The sequence below is a fragment of the Eublepharis macularius genome, chromosome 2, assembly GCF_028583425.1.
Source record: "Eublepharis macularius isolate TG4126 chromosome 2, MPM_Emac_v1.0, whole genome shotgun sequence".
NCBI classification, from domain to species: Eukaryota; Metazoa; Chordata; class Lepidosauria; order Squamata; family Eublepharidae; genus Eublepharis; species Eublepharis macularius.
Window position 1 is genome coordinate 67941536 of NC_072791.1, and position 19417 is coordinate 67960952.

At 42.1% G+C, this 19417-nt stretch overlaps 1 protein-coding gene across 1 annotated transcript in view; it reads right to left on the reverse strand.

The window, feature by feature from the left end:
• Positions 1 to 1473: 1473 nt before the first annotated feature.
• Positions 1474 to 19417, reverse strand: part of SPTBN5 (spectrin beta, non-erythrocytic 5) — a 161389-nt gene continuing 143445 nt past the window's right edge. Inside the window, exons 60-70 of the mRNA XM_054969930.1 lie at positions 14637 to 14813; positions 12452 to 12556; positions 10433 to 10885; positions 9939 to 10010; positions 9169 to 9255; positions 8044 to 8135; positions 6820 to 6905; positions 6277 to 6418; positions 5495 to 5613; positions 3532 to 3669; positions 1474 to 2042 (exon numbers count right to left, since the gene is read on the reverse strand). Of these exons, the coding sequence (XP_054825905.1) occupies positions 1897 to 2042; positions 3532 to 3669; positions 5495 to 5613; positions 6277 to 6418; positions 6820 to 6905; positions 8044 to 8135; positions 9169 to 9255; positions 9939 to 10010; positions 10433 to 10885; positions 12452 to 12556; positions 14637 to 14813 (1617 nt within the window). The 3' untranslated portion in view covers positions 1474 to 1896. The remainder of the gene's footprint in view (positions 2043 to 3531; positions 3670 to 5494; positions 5614 to 6276; positions 6419 to 6819; positions 6906 to 8043; positions 8136 to 9168; positions 9256 to 9938; positions 10011 to 10432; positions 10886 to 12451; positions 12557 to 14636; positions 14814 to 19417) is intronic.

Genomic DNA, 19417 nt, shown 5'->3' on the forward strand with positions numbered 1-19417 from the left:
AACTAATCCTGTTAGAGATTAGCTGAGGTCCACACCATTCCCATATGAATAGCTAGCATTCTGATGTAGAATGGTTGTCATTTGCCAAAACCTGTGTTGCTTGCTATCACCCTGATTCCTACTCTCATCTGTTACCAGTTGTTGTGCACATTTGGCAATTTTAACTTCATATGCAAAATATGTTAGGAAATGTAATCTGATTTCTATTTACTTATGTAAATTCTGCAACATGTTACCACAGACCTGAAGGTGTACTTTGCAAGTCTCTATGTTCAGTCAAAAGATATTTCTTTACAACACACAAACTATTAAAAGCTAAATCTTCATCTGAGGCAAATTATTTTAGCTCCTCAGGAATTATTGCAGTTAATTTGATTTGCATCATTTCAGAATCTAAACCAGAGGCATTTGCACACTTTTCTTTAAATCCACTTTTCTTTAAATCTTTAAATTTCATTCTCTTATTGTATTGGAAACTAAACATATAAATCGGAAGCATGATCAATTGAATTGTTAGGCACCCAGTGAAAAACAAGTACATATGATAATTTGGTTACAATTTTGAAATCACAGCTTGGTGAATCCAATAGACCCATCTATGATGAAATGCTTGCAAAGCAGGGGGCACATATTTTGAAAGACTGAGTTTAAATGTCAGTATTCAGTCTTGAAGCATTTCAAAACTTGGAATAGCTATGATGAGAACATAAAAAGGGCCCTGCATGTTGGATCAGTACTAGAGATGGGCACGAACTGTAATACGGACCAAAATTAAGCATGAACCAGGCCGGTTCATAGTTCGTGAACAGCGGTTCGTCAGATCCCATTTCTGATGAACCGCCACGAACTTTAGGCTGGTTCATTTGGTTCGTTTTTTGGTTTGTGACTGCAGACAGCCTGGTGCCAGTCAATCAGTTTCCTAGGCAATAGGTGATGGACTTCCTTCAGCTGACCCAGAAGTGACGATTTTCTGACCCAGATGTGACATTTTCACGAACCAAACGAACCTGTTTGTGAACGTTTGTGGTTCGGGGTTTGTGAAATTTGACAAACCACAAACCGCATGGTTCGGTTTTTTTCCGGTTCATGCCCATCTCTAATCAGTACTGGCCAGCAAGAGACTTCTGGGAAGGTCATAATCAGGAAATACAAGCTGCAGCATTACTAGAATCTGCTATTCAGAATTATACTGCTGTTGAATATGTAGACCCCATTTAGCTATCTTGATTGTTGGCTAGTGATATTTATCCTACATGCATTTGTCTAATCCTTCTCTCCCCAGTAGGTTAATTAGTTGCTATGAATGTAATCATTAACCCCTGTATAACAAAACATGTAAGAGTAGAAATGATGTGTGGCTGCAAGACTGAGGAATATTGTCACTGATAAGAAAACCAACTGGATGAGGCAAGTTAGAGCCTTTTACTGTGAAAAGACTTTATTTTACAATAAAGTTGAGAGAAACAGTAATGGTCTTATGTGTAATTCATTTTATTTGAAGAGAAACACTGAAAGTTTATATTAGTGAAGGGTCAGGGGGAAAAATCAGGATTCCATTCCATTACCTAAAGGCTAGTTTTCTTTAGGAAAAAACTGTTTAAAAATTAAAACATAGGAACAGACATTTTCTTTTCTTCAGCTCTAGTGCCATTTACCTCCATTTTAAAGTTGATATTTTTTGTTAGCATACAGCATTGAGAACAGTTGATCATTTGGAGATGCTCGTGCCTTTTAATACCAGGAATGCAATGTACGTATTTTTTCCAAACAATTTTTGGATGTTTCTTTGCCAAAGTCTGCCTTCCTGAGGAATTCATAGCCTTTAGTGACAGTTCAGTGAACAGAACAGCCATACTCATTCAAAGAACTGCAGCACATTCTCTTTTTTTGCTATTCTTATTTCTTAGCAAAAATCTTCTGAAAGACAGTCTTCTCTTTCTTTTGTTTCTGTTTCTTGACTTCTTTCTCTGGCTCTATTCTCCCTGGAGCCTGTAGATCCTCTAAACTCTTTGCTTTTTCATCCACACATTCAGCTTTGTTTCCTGAAAAAGAATTAGTATTTCCCCCCTCTCTTTTATTGAAATAGGGAATGCTATAAAGCTTCTCTTCATGGAAATGTGTAGCAAAATGATTCTTGATAAAAACAGAGCATGGCAAGCAATGCAATTTCCAACTATTATGTTTTATGCTAACATATCCTATTCTTCTGAATTCTTTCTTCTGCTGAATTACAAAATCAAAGTTCAGTGGTACTTTGCATGAATTGATTTAAAGATTCAACTCCCAGCATTTGCAGTTAAAGGTTCCTAAATAGCCAGGATGAAATCTTAGATATCTGCAACTGGTTGAGATATATCTAGACTAACTGGATTCAGGCTGATGACATCCTTTTCAATTAGCAGCTTTATTACAATAAGCCTATAAAAACATAGCTTCATACTAAAAAGCTGTGCCAATACTGTACTCCCACTGGGGGGGGGGGGAAATCTTCCTAACACAGATTAAATTTCCTGTGACAAACTCTATCAGTTGGTGGCACTAGTACTGTCATTAAAAGATTACGCCCCCCTAGTACTATAACACAGCTAGCATAGCCTAGTGGTTAAAATGTTGGACCATAATCTGAGAAACTCCAGTTCAAATCCCTATTCTAAATCCCTATCCCAAATCCCTATTGGTCAGTCATTCTCAGCCTAGCATACTTCTCAGAGCCGTTGTGAGGATATAGTGGTGGAGGGGAGAACAATATAATCCACCCTGAACTCTTTGGAGGTAGGATAGGATAAAAATGCACTACATAAATAAATAGCATCTGCTAAGTGAACCTGGCTCCCAAACAAGTGGTTGACTGGGAATTTTTATGGAGCTGACATAGTATTACATGCAGCTGCTTCACTGAATGCATTGCAGATCTCATGACAGATCAGCTGGTTGTTTGTCTGTTTGACACACTGCCCCAATGTAGACATTTCAGTTGTTGGAGAGAGGCCAAGTGTGTAATGAGAACAAGAAAGAACTTCTCACAGAGCATGTCTGATCGGAGGCAGCTTTCCCAGCTCATTATCCTCTTCCATCTCCCCAAAGATTCAGTATATTTCTCAGTCAACGTACTTTCTCACTTGATTTGCCTTACTTTGAAATGAAATCCTGCTCTCAAGTCATAGCTGACTTATGGCGACCTCATGGCAGGGTTTTCATGGCAAGAGACTAACAGAGGTGGTTTGCCATTGCCTGCCTCTGCTTTAGAATCTCATATTTTTACAAACATTTGCCATGATAGATGTGACTTCTCCAATAAATTCTACTCATCCCCTACGCTATGGAGTTTGAGGCGCCACTTATAAAAGACTGGGGAAGGGAGAGGAGTTTCCCCCATTTTTTACTGCAGCACCTGACCCACATAGCTTTTTCTCCATGTAGGTTCTATGGTGCCGAGCATCAACTTTGTGGGGAGGTGCTGGGAGGAAGGCATATTTGCCAGTGATTGGCAGACAGATGCAGTCTAGTGTTTGCACTTTCCCCCTTATTTACCTTGAGTGTCCTTCTTCAGAGTTCCTCTTTCTCTGCCATTAGAACAAGGATTGGTTTTGTGACAGCTTTGAAGGAGATCCGATGGACTGGGCATCAGCAGAGTTCCCAGATCTGACTCCATGGAAGTCACAGAAGAATCTAATACAAGCAAACACATCTTTAATGGTCAAGTTACAGAATAAGGCTTGCATCAACAAACCAGAAGTATCTTAATAGACCCACTTTTAATTAGTATTTGCTGTTGTAAAAGCAGTAGACTGTACTATTTTTTCTTTACCCATTTGTGTTCCAACAAGCTGAATACAGCCTGTAAGGTGGCCCACTATGGGATCAGTAAACCTGTTGCTGTCAAGCAGCTGGTGTATAACAGTGCTTGGAGGAGGGGGGGGGGGTAACACTGTGCAGCTACACAGCATACCATTTTGCATCTGGCAATAACGTCTGTTAAGTGAGAGAGAGTGAAAAAACACAGCCGACCCTTCAGTTTTCTCCACAGACAAGCTTCCCGTCAATTTTACAACAGGAAAAGAGCTCAGAACTAATAAAGAGCCAAGTGTTTTTTTACTCCACCCCTGAAGGATCTGGGCTCAGAGAATTCAAAGGATAGCCTGCTCCTGTTTGACTGTGTGTGAAGCCCCTCCAGGGCCAGGGGCTTCATCCCCTTCGGGAGGTGCCATCTTCTTTCTACAGTTCCAAAGAACTGTTGACATAACAGAAATTGCTTAGCTCTTTTACAGGGCCAGTTCCAAACTTTAACCATCACCTCGTAGCCTGATCAGTTCACTTCTCATTACTTCCACCTGCCCCCCTCCCCATGCTGGATCATGTTCCAAGCCTGCATCCTTCTTCTGCTCCTGGCTTGGCTGCTGCACCCTTTTTTTTACAGGTCCAAGCTGAGGTTGAGCCTGAGTCAGGTAGAAAAAGTTTCTTCTGCCTTCCTTCTTGGTCAGAAATGTACCTTTCAAGCCTCTAGAAAGCTCAGTACTCTCCAGCCAGTAAAGGCTCCAAAACCTGGCTGCCTATTGCACCTTACATGCTAACAGCCAGCTGTCCCCCCACCTCTTTCAGCTGGGCCCTTTTATCCTTCTTCCCCTGGCCATTCCTTTGCTCTTCTGTTTCTCTGCTCCCACTCCTGAACAAGCCCTTTCTCTCAAGGAGGCCTTTACCACAGAGGAGTCTATTGCTCCATAGGAAATAGTACCTTCCTCCAGGGTGCTCTTCTCCTTCTGTTATTGTCCCAGTAGGCTCAGCTCGGCAACTGGGCTGCTGCCCTCCTTAGGGCTGTGCCTCCACTCCACCCCTTCTCCCCCAAGGTAAGGTTCCAAGCCTGTGACACTGTGCCTGCCTCCACCTGGATCCCCTCACCTTCTGAAGTAAGGCAGCTGGAAAGAGGGTATGGCCTTTCTGCTTATGGTGGCATATCTTTGGACCACCCACTTCTGTGAGGTTTGTCTGGTGTATTCTACACTGATGGCATTTAGGGGTGGATAAAGACTTTTCTGTTTTGTCAGCTCCCTCATTGGTTACATTAGTTTTCTTCAGATGTTCTCCTGGTTATTACTCAAGTGAGATTTGCGCTTGTGTTTTTCCTTTATTTTGTATTAGGTATTTTTGATTGTTGGTTGCTTTCTTGATATGTTTTGAATTTATATAGTGGCTTCAAGAAAATGTCTTTACTTTGAAGAGTGGGGTGAAAATGAATATAATCCATGAATAAAATAAGTACTTTCCATTTATTGAATCCAAATGTAACTTATCTACACAAGCACAGTATGGATAATTACTAGGCCATACACTTGGCTGGTAAGAATTTGTCTCTGAAGAATTAGGAAAAGGGAAAAACCAAACACTGGATGATGATGTTTAAAAGAGACTGCTCCACGAGACAGCATGTTTCTATTTACATAATATAAACTAACATCTTTTGCTAGTTTAATTAATGAAAACCATGCGTCAATATTACCAGATTCTCCATGGTCCTGATCAAAGATAAGGAGTTTGCAAAAATCAGTGGCCACTTCTAATTCCTGCGGACCTCCTGTAAGACTTTTTTCTTGTTTAAATTTGAAGGAAGGAGTTCTCCTGTTAAACAGCAGTATTGAAAAAAATTAGCTTTCTGCTACTGGAAACTCAGAAATGAGTTCCATTAAGAGGCAGTCAAATAAACAGCCGCTAGGAGGATGGGTGTGTATAGTGTATCTAGGAAACTAAAAATCAATCCGAGGGGGGGAGGGGGGAAAGGCGGGGAGAGGGAGAGAGAGAAAGAGAAAGAGAGAGGTAATAAAAGTTCCTCCTATTTGTAACTAGAAGCAAAAGTTCTGTCCCCTATGAGGTGATGCTCTAGACTGTCAGCTGCAGGCATTCAGTGCTTTTATCTGGAAGCTGAAGTGTATATCTCTATAGCATACATGCACAAGAGAGAGAGCTTATACTTCATTTCTAATTAAGCACCAGGGAAAAAATTTGAATATCCAAGGAAGCTGGGTATGAGTATTCATTATCAAAAATGACCCAAATAAAGAGACTGGTCCATGATCAGTTTCTCTCACTGGTGCACTCTTATACAGAAACATCAGCCTCCCTGATCTTAATAGTTGCAACCAGCATGCAACTCCTGCATGTTTTCACCACTTCTGAAGCCATGATTGTGCACCATCTGAAGCAAGCAAGTTCAGGTGCCTTCTTGAGCATTCTATGGATTAAACATGAATGAGGCTTGATCAGTTCTACAAAAAACATGCTTACCTGGGAAGTAAACCTTTGACAACTTGCCTGTCAGAAGAAGAAGAAGATGCAGCTACAAAGCTCCAAGATTTTGCCTGAGGCCTCACTGCATTTGTGGGTGCTGGAGATTCCTTCTGCAGCAAATGCAGGTTGCTAGGGTGGCCTTGTTGAATAATTTTTTATTTTAAAAAAGTAATAAGGATAAGATAAATTATTATAGATCCAGAGGAGTTAGCCGTGTTAGTCTGTAGTAGCAAAATTGAAAAGAGTCCAGTAACACCTTTAAAACTAACCAACTTTTCTGTAGCATGAGCTTTCGAGAATCACAGTTCTCGACGTATCTGATAAATTATTATGAATTAGTTGTTTAAACCAATAATTACTATACTGATGACATACATTCTGGAACATAGAATCATATTCTGAAGGATTATTGTTTCTTAATTTTCTGCATTTTGGCATTCATAATTCTTTAAGCCACAAGCTGTCTTGTTGACCTATTGAGTATAAAAGGTGGGTAGATATAGGAAAAGTTCTTCATATAATTGAATCAAACAGCCCTACCCATGTTAATCTGTAATTTTTGAATCCAGTCCTCCATCAGTTCCTGGGAAGGTGCTGCCACATAGTATTCAGCTCCATCGTTTAACCTGTAAGCCATGAGCATAAGGAATGGATTCTATTAACTTTCATAAGAATATGTACTTCTACGTAAAGCCCCTCTTTGGAAATTTTACTAGAACAGAAAGAATGAACAAGAGGGCTGACAATGGCTTCATCTTTCTGTACTAAGAGAACAGTTGTGTTGAGAAAGTGTAATGCTGGAAAACAGTCACCGAAGTTTTGCTTATATTATTTTACTAGATTTATATGCTGGTTTATAATTTTACATACAGTTTCCAAAGTGGTTCATAGTCACCCCCCAAAAAACATAAAAACCATCTTGCTAAAAACATTAACATCCCCCCAAAACTATAAAAGGGGAGGAAAAGGATATCAGTATATCCTTTATATACTGATATATAAAGGATATATGGGCCGATTCCAGACGGCCCTCTGCAATCCAAAACGTTGCGCGTCGTCGCGCGTCATCGCGCGGAAAACGCGAAATATCGCGTTTTCTCGCGCGAGTTTTGCGCGAGGTCGCGCAAAACTCGCGTGAGAAAACGCGATATTTCGCGTTTTCCGCGCGACGACGCGCAACGTTACGGATTGCAGAGGGCCGTCTGGAATCGGCCATGGTCAGATCTCAGAAACTAAGCAGGGTTGATACTTGGATGGGCAATCACCAAGGAAGATGCTACAGAGGCACTGGTAAACCACCTGCTTCTTACTTGCCTTGAAAACCCTTTGCTGGTGTTCCAGGGCTGCTGCCAGGCTCTGGGCCAAGCTATTATTTATTATTGGTACCTTTCCTGGTGCCTGCTCAGGTAAGGTTTCTGGGAATAGTGCAGTAGGGATCTTGACTTGGATGATGGCTGGAGGAGAGCCTGCTGGCCCCCACGAACAGCCAACCATGAACATGTTCATGAACAGGGCCATATTCGTGGTTGTTCATGAGTCCCTGTTTGTGGATGGCAACGAACAATGAACATCATGTTCTTTTTTTTCCTGTTCATGCCCATCTCTACTCACAATACACTTCTGGAGGCAACGAAGATGGTGGTTAACACTTTTTGAAATGAGTGCCACCACTATCACCACCATCTCTGGACTTATGCAACAGACTGAGCAAACCAAACAAAACACATCTCCTATTTTTCTTGCTTTGCCATTAATGTGATTTACCTTAAGCTGAAGGCATTTTCTTTCCTGGAATAGTTAGGCAATTTCTCACACTTGGCTTCAGCAGTGCTGATTGACAAAACGGGAGTTGTATTCTGGGGGGGGGGGAGAAAGATTATAATTAAAACAGTTATTTGGATTTAAGCAGCAGTTTTCCATCTTTGTTCCAGAAAATTGGGGGACGGTCTCATGGTAGTTATTGGAGGGGTGTGTGTGTTTCCCAACGATAATACAGGCAATTTTCCCTGAAAGCAAACTTTTCTATCATTATCAGATGTCCACTCCAACATGCAACTGCAGGAGAGTGCTTCAAGTTATCCAGAATGCACTCTTGGTTCATATGCCATTGCAGTAAGTCCTAAGTGATTATATATTTTATAGTAGCTGCCAGATCTTTGGTAGCACACAGAATACACACAAGCAAGTTGATGCAGAAAGAGCTTTTTCAAGGTTGAAAGGTTGAAAAAATTCCTCTAGATTAAATGGCAGTACTATTGTTTCCTTGAAGTACTGCAACACAACAAGCAGTTTCCATGATATCTAGAGCCCTGCTGTAGTAATCCCTTGTGGCACTTGCTAGTCGATTTCCTGTTACCCACTTTCTTCATCCCCAAAGCATTTCTTCCCCAAGCAAAGAGCCAATTCTGGCTAACCTCCACCTTACTGAATCAGGAGGTGCTTCAGAAGAACCCAGGGAGCATTTACCTTTGGGTCTGCAGGGATCACTGCAGGGAGCTTTTGCTTGCAACCTCCCAACAATGGTTATTGGTCCCCATGGCAGCCATTTTGTAGTAGCATTCACTACAATTCCAAGAGCCCCCATGTGCTGTTGTATAAGATTGAGAGCCTATGTCCTAACTAGATCTACTCATCTTAAAGAATGTATTTAATTTATAGCACTTCACTGGTTTCAAGGGCTGAACCAGATTATTTATTTTAAAAATTGATGAATTTATGAACCTTGGTGTCATAGGACATGTTTATCTACCTCATCGCAAAATATAAAAGAAAAAGGTCAATTCACCTTCAAACAGAGCACTATAGTTCAATATTTCTTTCCAAATAAATGGATTTTTCAGTGATAAAAATCATATTTAAGAAAAATTAAAGGATTTGAACACAAGTTACCTGAGATGCATCCTTTTCATCACTGTAGAAGTCAAGTTTTTGTCTTTCAAGTTTAACATAAAAAGTGTTCCAAGTCCTTGTCTTTGGCTACAAGATTAAATAAAACAAGTCAACATCCTATAAAGCTTTCGGGTGGACAGCCTAACAACTATCAATACATCTCCCTAGTATTTGGATTTATTTGCCATTGCTAGCTAGTTTTTGTTTTGAGTAGTTTCAGCTAATGTATCATACGGTCATTTGTTCTTCACTTGGTTTTCCTGAGCAAGGCTGTTGGCTAATAGGAGGAACAGAAGAAGCTTGGCAAGAGCTGAGCCATACAATTCAAGCAGAGCTACTTGAAAGAGCTCAGCATCTCTGCAAATTCATTAATGGAAATATACAGCAATTAATGTGAGTGAAGACACAGTATGCAAATATATTAAAGCTTAAGAAGAGAACAATAATTTGTCAGTCTTAGCTTTAAAATATCCGATGTGAAAAATAAAAGTAAAATGAACAAAACAAAATTGTGTTTGTTTTTCAAATAGCCTTATGGATTTACTTCAAATGCATCATTAAAAACAAATGAGCAGGGAGGCAGATAGGTGAAGAAAATGGGGATGGAAATTCTTGCACTGGAGGAAATTTACCTTTTTCAGTTTTCCTACCATCAACTCAAAAAGGGCAAGTAGGTCCGTCTAACATGATCCATTTTTGGTGACCCCTTACTGCACATATCCTACTGCCCTTTCCTTCTGTATCATGAAGACTATTTAAATAACTGTTACCTGTTTCCTTCCTGGAAGAATCTGGTCCCTCTTTTCTAAGACGCCTTCCATGCTTGGGTGTACCATAGAAACCTGTAATGCACAAAGTCCAATAGCAGTTGTAATGTTCCTCCCACCATGGATACAATATGACTATAAAAAAGGTCTTCTCTACCTTTTCAAGCATTACAGAGAAAGGACCTCTGCATTCAAATACAAAGTAAATATATTCTCTCAAGACTAGTGGATGATAATATTTCTAGAATGTTACTATACGAAAAAGCTAGTACAAGTGATATTGACCAGTATGCTTTACTCACTGACACCACCGTGTGATACTCCATAGGATGTGTCTTTTGGTGAGCATATGTTTCTTTTCTGTATCCCAAAGATAATTCCTATTTTATCTCTTTTTATCACAAAAGATACAAAATTCACGTTAATTCTGAATTTATACACAGAAGAAGATGTTATGGATTTCTGTGGTTTTCATAAAAACAAAGACAACAATTTACCCGTGAAGCAGTTTCTGAATCAGGAGACAAATCTGAGTTCAACAGAGTTGGAGAAGTATCTAATGATTCTCTGCTAAGTGCAGACACAGCATACGTGCCTTTGGTTTCCACATCACAGAGGAAGCTATCACTAGTACTGTCTTGCACGCTTGGAGGCACAAAATCGTAATCATGTAGAGGTATCATATCACTGACAGCTTGCTTGGTTTTCAGCTTAGGGGGTAATGAAGAAGGCAAAGAGATTTGGCTGTCCAGGGCCAAATCCTGTAGGTGCACCTTTGGTGCACTTGGCTGGTGTAAATTCTGTTTGGACTTTTTTGATGAAACAGATGGCAAGTGCTGGTTGTTCAGCATCCTTGTCCTCCTGTCTGAATGTTTCCTTCGTAGAGAGGGGACCTTGATCAAGTTCTCTCTCTCCTCAATGCCAGTTTGTTTCAGTAACTTCAATTCTCTCTGCAAGAAATGCACACACACAAACATGAGTGAAAACGGTACACAAATGAAAAAAATTCAGTTGTGAGATTCAGTGAGAGGCAAACTCTCTTCAGCTTCAAGCCTGGGGGAACTCACCCCCCAAGTCTTCCCTACAATACCAAACACCGAATTAGGTTGTAGGATACTCATTCAAATCAGTTCCATGAGCACTAGGAAGGTGCAATTAAAGAAGAATCAAGTAATGTTGGAATCTTCAGCTTTCTCAAGGCAACAACTTTATTTAATTGAAATATTTACAACCCATCTTTCCCTTGGAGAGTCAAAAGTAATGCACAAAATATATGCCAACAAGAATCAGTTGCAACAACAATTAAGAAATGAATAAGAATTCACAATAAAAACTTTACTAAACAGCAGATAGCACAAATATATATTTTCCACATTAACAGTTTTCAGATGTTAATAGAACACCCTTTGAAACAAAACTATTTTGCATCTTTTTCTGAAAGTCAATAAGGATAGTGCCTCAGGCAAATAATTCCATTAGGTTGGGGCACAACTGAGAAGACTTGCACCTGGCCAAGGACGGCCAAAAACTCCTAGAGAATAGACCATTAAGCACAAGTTGATGACAGGGGTGCACCTGGCACGCAAGTTCACATATAAAAAGACTGTCTATTAGATACTGGGTCCCACTCCACATTGGGTTTTAAAGGCAAGAACCAGCATCTTAAACCATGTCCAGAAACAACTAGGTGGAATATGTTAATATTGACTTAACCCAGTCAACAGTTAGGCAGGTGCATTCTACACAATTTGATGTTTCAAATTCGTCTTTAAGGGCAGTCCCCATGTAGAATACAGTACAGTAGTCTAACCTTGAGATTACAGCAGCATCAATCAGCATAGTCAGACTGGCAACGTTCAGTGAGAGAGATAACTGATGAGCAAGATGCAATTTGTAAACAGCACTATGAGCAACAACACTAATCTCTTTTTTGAACTACAAAACTTGACCAAAGGATACCACTAAGTTCTTTATGAGATCTGAAAGGAACAGCCTTATTCCACTCGTGATTGCTCTGTTCTGAGTACTCAGTCTTACCTTGCACTTACATAAACTAAACTTTCAGAGGGGACGAATATAATTTTCAGTTAAAAAACAAAGGACTAGAAATGGAAAAAGAGGGGATGCTTAACCCTTTCTGTGCCGGCCTGTCCCCCTCTATATGAATTCCAAACAGCCTTGCCTGCACAAGGTTCTAGGAGCATATTACTCTTCTGAACATGCAGCGTGAGCCCTACAAAGGGAGAATCAATTGGGAAGGAGATTTTGAGTAGAAGATTTAGACATTCTCTTCTTCCCCCACTGCTTTTTTGTTCCAAATCCTCCTCCCAAAAACTCTTGCTTTTTTTTTTTTTTAAATGTCCCTGGGACAGTTACATGCTAAGAGAGCAAACTGTAAAAAACAGCTTGGAATTGAAATATTTTCCAGTCTAACAAAAAGCCTAACTGTGAAATCACATTTCTGTGCAACGATAACTCTGCCTCCAACAAATCTCCACCAGCTTTTGCCACATCACCTTTGTCTTTCTATTCAGCTGTGCAAATTTCTCCTCTTGGGCCTCCAGCATCTTTTCAAAATCTTGATGTTTCTTCAGTAGTTGCTCAACATCAGAGATAGAATGCTGGGTAAGCAAAGGAATAGAGACAATTTCTTAAAACATAAATGGCTGAGAAGAAAAATAACAATCGGAAAGTCTTCAAAGTCAATGTAAAGAATTCAGCTAACCAGCCTCTTTTGACATTGATGAATCACGCCTGTTATTTCAATCCACACCATTTCATTAAAGTGGAGGCTTTGTGATTTTGTGATTAGGAGGCAACAAGCAGAAGACCCACAAGAACTGGCAGGGGGCATCTCATTTTCTGTTCCTCCACTATTTCCTCTTTCCCTTTCCTGAAAGCTCCCACAGCTTCTCCACTTCTGCTTCCTTCGCTTATTCCCACTCACCAGCCAACCTACCTTTATCTGCCCCTCTGTCTTTAGTTTTCCTTCCTTCCCTCCCCCCGGCAGCTAGGAGGACTCTGGCCCTGTTGGGCCAGCTACTATGCCCAGGTCAGGTTGGATTGTGGGGTTTCCACAAGGACCTGTGGAGGGGCACTTTCCCCTCCTCCTGTCAGACCCTCGAATCCTCTCACCTTTCCTTGCTCTTCTCCACTCTCACCAAATAATCTACCTTTTATCTGCCACCTCCATCTTCAGCTATCTTTATTTACTTCATTTATATCTCCCCCTTTCTCTACAATGGAGAGCCAATAGGGTTGTCAGTTCCCGCTGGGGGTGGGGGATCCCCTGCTTCCACCCTCCACCCCCACCCCCTGCTTACTTGGCTGGCAGAGGAGGCATGGGTCTCCTGGGCACGCTCCTGGGTACAAAGTGTGGTCCCGGGTGGCAGGCCATGCTCCTGTGGGCCCAATTCAGACCGCTGCAGAGCAGGGGAGTATTCCCCCGCTCAGCAGCGGCCTGTTCCAGGCTGTTTTAGGATCAATCTGGGCCATTTTGTCCCCAATCTGGGCCGTTTCGGGCCTGAATCAGTCTGGATTGGGCCACTGTGGAGCGGGGGAGTGATCCCTTGCTTGGCAGTGGCCTGTTCCAGGCTGTTTCAGGCCTTACCCAGACCATTTTGACACCAATCCAGGCTGTTTTGGGCCCAATTCAGCCTGGATTGGGCCACTGTGGAGCAGGCAGCAGCCTGTTCCAGGCTGTTTCGCCCCCAATCTGGGCTTTCATGGGATGGCTGCTGTTGAACTGTAGTGAGCAGCGGAAGTCACATGGTAGCAAGTTGTCTAGTGGTTGTTGGTGGGCCTGGTCCTGCTGAGTCCTCCGTCAAAGGTCAAAATCACTATGGAAAAGGCCCTGCCCCTTCCCCTGCTTTTTATTGATGGAATAATAATCACACTTAACAACAACAATACCACACTTATATACTGCTGTTCTAGACAGATGACTGCCTCACTCAGGTGCACAAAGTCAGTATTATTATCGTCCTCACTTACCACCGAGGCTGAGAGAAGGGCTTACCCAAGGCCACCTGCAGAGCTCATAGCAGTAATAAGATTTGAACCAATAATGTTGTGGTTGCCTAGCAATAGCCACAGAGAGCATTTGTTACAGGTTCTGCTTTTGTTCTTTTGGGATTTTAAAATCCCAACCCATTTTTTTTTAAGATTTCAGAAGAGAGATCTGTCTTATCTCCAGATTTAAGTATACAAATATAGGTCCACATTGAGAGATATGCTGATGATGTTAGGGCTCTTGGACACTCAAACTAACAGGAAGGCTCAGCTCTGAAAGGAAGTTTTGTCGACAGTCACATCCAGGACCTGTGACATTTATGCCACTGTATTAAGCATTATGCTATTATTATTATTGGAAGCCAGTACGATGTAGCAGTTGGGGAATTAGACCAATATTCGGGAAACCTGGGATGAAACCCCCACTCAGCCATAAAAATCACAGGGCCTTTGGCCAGACACTTTCTCTCAGCCTAACCTCCCTCACAAACTTATTGTGAGGATTAAATGGAGGAGGAGAGAATCCTGTATGCTGGACTGTGGTGGCTGGAAAAACAGAGAGATAGCAATATATAAATGAGGCACAGCCCACCATTCATACTACATTTCCATAGGATGTGTGGGTGATTGCTAGGCCAAACAGTCTGCTCACAAAGCAAAATGTTTCAGAATTATGTTGTCCTTGCTCACCCCATAGCTAGGATCTGAGACAAAACCTTCCTTGGCAGTCAGCCAAGCTTCAGCTTGGTCCAGTTCCCTTCGCAGTAACTGGATCTCCCAGTTTTCCTTGTACAAATCCTTCCTCATGTCCCAGGATTCCCTCACTTTGCTCATCAGCTCCAATAGTTCAGAGAGTTTCTCTTCAATCTATAGAAATAAATCCAAAGATTTCTATTAAAGAAGGAGAAAACATAAAGGCATTTGTGAACCAGAGACTGACTTTGTGACTTCTCTCTAGAAAAACTGTTGAAGCAATTCAGTTTTTTGATTGTGTAATCAACAGTAAAGTTATTTACTTATACAACTTATCAGCAATCTTTATTTCAATAGACACCCACAGTAATATATTATAAAAATTAAAAATGTCCTCACCAAGGAACAAAATAATAACTGAGTAAACTGAATAAAAATAACTTACCAGTGACCTTAAAATAAAGTTATTCCACAACTATGTGTTACCACTAAGAAAGCTGTGCATTCTATGTACCTGTCTTCCATGCCAGCAAATGCCAGGAGATTTGGGGGACGGTGCCTGGGGAGGTTGCTGTTTTAGTTGATGTGAAATCACATCCTCTGTGATGCTCTAGGAATTTCTCCAGTTTCTATAGTAAAGACCACAGAGACTGGTGAAATTCCTAGTGTGCCATGGAAGATGTAACGTCATTTCTGAATTGAGGTGTGGAGGATATGATGTTTCTCTCTGGCGATGCTCTGGAAGTTCTTCCAATCGCTTTGGTCTTTATCATAAATATTAGGGAAATTCTTAGAGCATCACCATTAATGCTATCCTCCCTTTTTTCTTTTGCCCCTCAAATAATTGAGGGCAGAGGATTGGGAGTGGGGTGGTGGCACACTGTTAACAAACAAATGACAAGCCTATTTACATGTTGGGATCTTTGTAGCAGTTCTATCAGTAGAAAGTCTTGATCAAAAGGGGGATGGATTTCAGATATGGATTCTTTTGACATTCTTCTCATCCAAATTTTCCAGATTACCTACTTTATTTCCAAACTAGAAATTCATATAATAAAAGATTATCATTTTCAAATTTTGTGCATGCATAGTTTGTTGCATGTTTAAGTTTCTTTAGCATTTTTCCATCCCACATTACTGATGTGCATGTGGATATTGACAAAGCATTGTAGTCTTGGTGTGATTGTATGCATAGCAATATCAAGATTTTGTTGGAGTGTTATAAAAATTTACAAGAGCTCTTGTGCAGATTCTTAGAATATCACACAAGAAGAATCTTGATTTCTCTTTTAAAAGCTCTAAAAAAACCCCTTCACAATGCTATTCATTCATAGTATGTTCCCAAGAACATATACAGGGGAAGACAGATCCAAAGGAACTGAAGAAACAGCTGAGTCAAACTGTGTGTGTGCTCAAATTCTAGAATTAATGTTAAAAGATCCTCCTAGTTAAACCAACATTAAGAACTAGTGAACAAAGCCCAGAATCCACAGCCAAGCTGTACATTACGATCACATCTTTTCCAATCCCTCTGACAGAAATTCTCACCTGCAGGATCTACCTCAGACATTTTTGGATCTATAGTACCCACCTCATGTAGAAAGGAAACAGATCAACAAAGCCAAAATGATACCAAGGGATAACCTGGTACAAGATAGGCCCAAATGTATCAACAATAGAACACCACTGATGGTCACGTACAGCTCTCAGCTCAAACCAGTTCAATGTATCATCATTGACCTGTAACCTATGCTGGACAATGATAGTCTTCTCTCACAGGTATTGGGAGGCAAACCTTTTCTTGCCCACAGAAAGCCCCCTAACCTTAGACAACTTCTCACTCATAATAATGTACTTGCCAACACTGACACAGACTCTGGGACCATAGCCTGCAATAAACCAAGGTGCCAACTCTCTCCCCATATTTACTCTAACAGCATGATCACTGGACCTAACAACACCAGTTATATCATCTCAGGTTCATTAACGTGTTCATCTTCCAATGTTACATATGCTATCAAGTGTCAGCAATGCCCTGCTACTCTTGGACAAACTGGTCAGTCCCTATGCAAAAGAATAAATAGACATAAATATGACATTAGAAATCACAGCTCTCAAAAATGAGTGGGAGAACATTTTAATCTTCCAGGACATTCCACTGATGACTTAAAAGTTTGAGAAACTTTAAGGGGAGATTACAATGTGATATTGTTGAAACTGAGTTTATTCACAAATTCAGAACAATGGACCTCCTGGGGCTGAACAGAGATTTGGGATTTTTATCTCACTGCAGATTCTAATTTCTGCTCTAATCAAGCTGCATTGTACCTTTACATCTTGATGCCCTCCCTTTAACATCCCACCCACCTTTGGCTGGGATATAAAGGCTCAAGGATCTCAATTTCTACTTGTGTCTGAAGAATGGAGCTCTGACTCTTGAAAGCTTACACCCTGAAAATCTTGTTGGTCTCTAAGGTGTCACTGGACTCAAATCCTACAGCCCAGAACAAAATTCTGGGACAATAAAGAAATGGAATGCAGGAAATATACTCCCCTCTAATTCTAGAAGAAACATAAAGCCTTTCACAGCAAAACCAGAGTCACAGCATATTTAAAGACACGAATTGATTGTAATACTAGGATAACACTCATGTTCAACACTGATGACTCTTGCATGGAAAAGATTATCTGTTAATCTTTACTGTACTGCATTAAGGACTCTTGCTTACACTAGAAACAAATGAAATTGCAACTCTCTTCACAATGACTTTGTCTGGGGATGAGCTGTCTGCACCCCCCAGACTTGCCACCGCCACAGCAGGCAGAGAGCAGGGGTGGCGGTGACACCGGGGCCTGGGGGTGCTACAGACGGGCAAGAAGGCAGCCCACAGACACCAGGAGACCCAGGAGCAGCCGCAGACAAGCCCCAGACCTCTCCCTAGGCACAAGGCACTGAAGGGCAAAACACAGGCCCAAAAAACAAAGCAGACAGGCAGGAAATCCCCCTGCCCAGGCACACATTGGGTGGGGCCAGCAAACAGGGCATCAGGCACACAGAAATGCCACCAGCCCAGGGGACCTGTCAAGCTGCACAGGAGAGCCACCCTGGAGAGGCAGCTACCAGGCTGCCTTGCCTGGAAAGGCCCTGCAAGCCCCATCTTTCAAGTAGGGAGTAAGGGAAAAGGGAGAGACTAGAGCTGGGGTAGAGACACCTGGGAGCCTCCCCAGCTGGCCCAGATCAAAAGTACTCAGCCTAGGAGAAGGAGGGTGGAGATCAGAGCAGGGAGAAACACCTGGAGGCCTCCCCAGCTGGCCAAGATCAGTAACAATCAGCCCAGGAGAGGACGGGAGGAGAGCACAGCAGGAAGCCCTATATAAACAGGCTCAGTAGGGAACTGGGGGGTGGAGAGTTGAGGAGTGGATAGAGAAGTGAGCATGTGGTGGTGAGAACAAGCAGGAGCAGGAGCAGGAGCAGGAGCAGGAGCAGGAGCAGGAGCAGGAGCAGGAGCAGGAGCAGGAGCAGGAGCAGGAGCAGGAGCAGGAGCAGGAGCAGGAGCAGGAGCAGGAGCAGGAGCAGGAGCAGGATGGGGCTGTGTATGGAAGGGAGTGGGAAAGGAGGCAGCAGGCAGTCAAGGTGATGGAGTGGATGAGAGGGTGTGTGGGTGATGTATACCCCCCCTACAGCCATGAACCCAATGCCGGCAACAAGCCTCAAGGCAGCCTCCCTGAAGCACCCGTCAGGCATGAAAGTGACCCGTGTGGCTTCGCCCCAGCTGAGGCGGGGCAAGTCTGCTTACCTGAAGCTCCTGACAGGCAGCAGGACATCAGGCATAGTTGCACCTGGATGGGGGCCTGACAGATTTTCAACAGCTAGGGTGGTGTAAAATAGCATTTGGGTAACTTTATACACAATGAATTCCCATGACAAGAAGTTTTATACCCCAAGATACATCCCTGCCAGGAATAACATTTTGGAGTACCCCTAGATCCTCAGACCTCGCACAGGCAAATGCGCTGAGACAATCTATTCTTAATATCAAACAGAAGATGTGTGATCAGGTTATGTACAATAAAGTGGGATCACAGAAGAAACTGGCCTATGAGAATTCTGGCACTCCATAATAAAAGCTCTTTTCTGGGACTCTCAGAGGCCTTACCCAGGACAAGATTAACCAAACCTCCTCCTACCAGGTGTCCAGTGGGGTGCTGCAGGGCTCGGTTTTGGGCCCGGTACTTTTCAATATTTTTATCAATGATCTGGATGAAGGAGTGGAAGGGCTGCTCATTAAATTTGCTGATGATACCAAATTGGGAGCGGTAGCAAACACCCAAGAAGATAGAATTAAAATTCAACAAGACCTGAATACTCTGGAGAAGTGGGCAGCTGTGAATAGGATGCAATTCAACAAGGACAAGTGCACAGTATTACATCTCGGCCACAAAAATGAGAAGTACAAATACTGGATGGGGGATACACTTCTGGGCAGTAGTATATGTGAAAGGGATCTTGGGGTAAGAGTGGACTGTAAACTGAATATGAGCAGTCAGTGTGATGCGGTGGCAAAAAAGGCTAATTCAATCCTGGGTTGTATCAAAGGGGCCATAGCATCGAAATCACAGGAGGTCATAGTCCCTCTCTATACTGCCTTGGTCAGGCCACACCTGGAGTATTGTGTGCAGTTCTGGAGGCCTCACTTCAAAAAGGATGTGGACAAAATCGAGAGGGTGCAGAGGAGAGTGACAAGAATGATCAGGGGTCTGGAGACTGAGCCCTACGA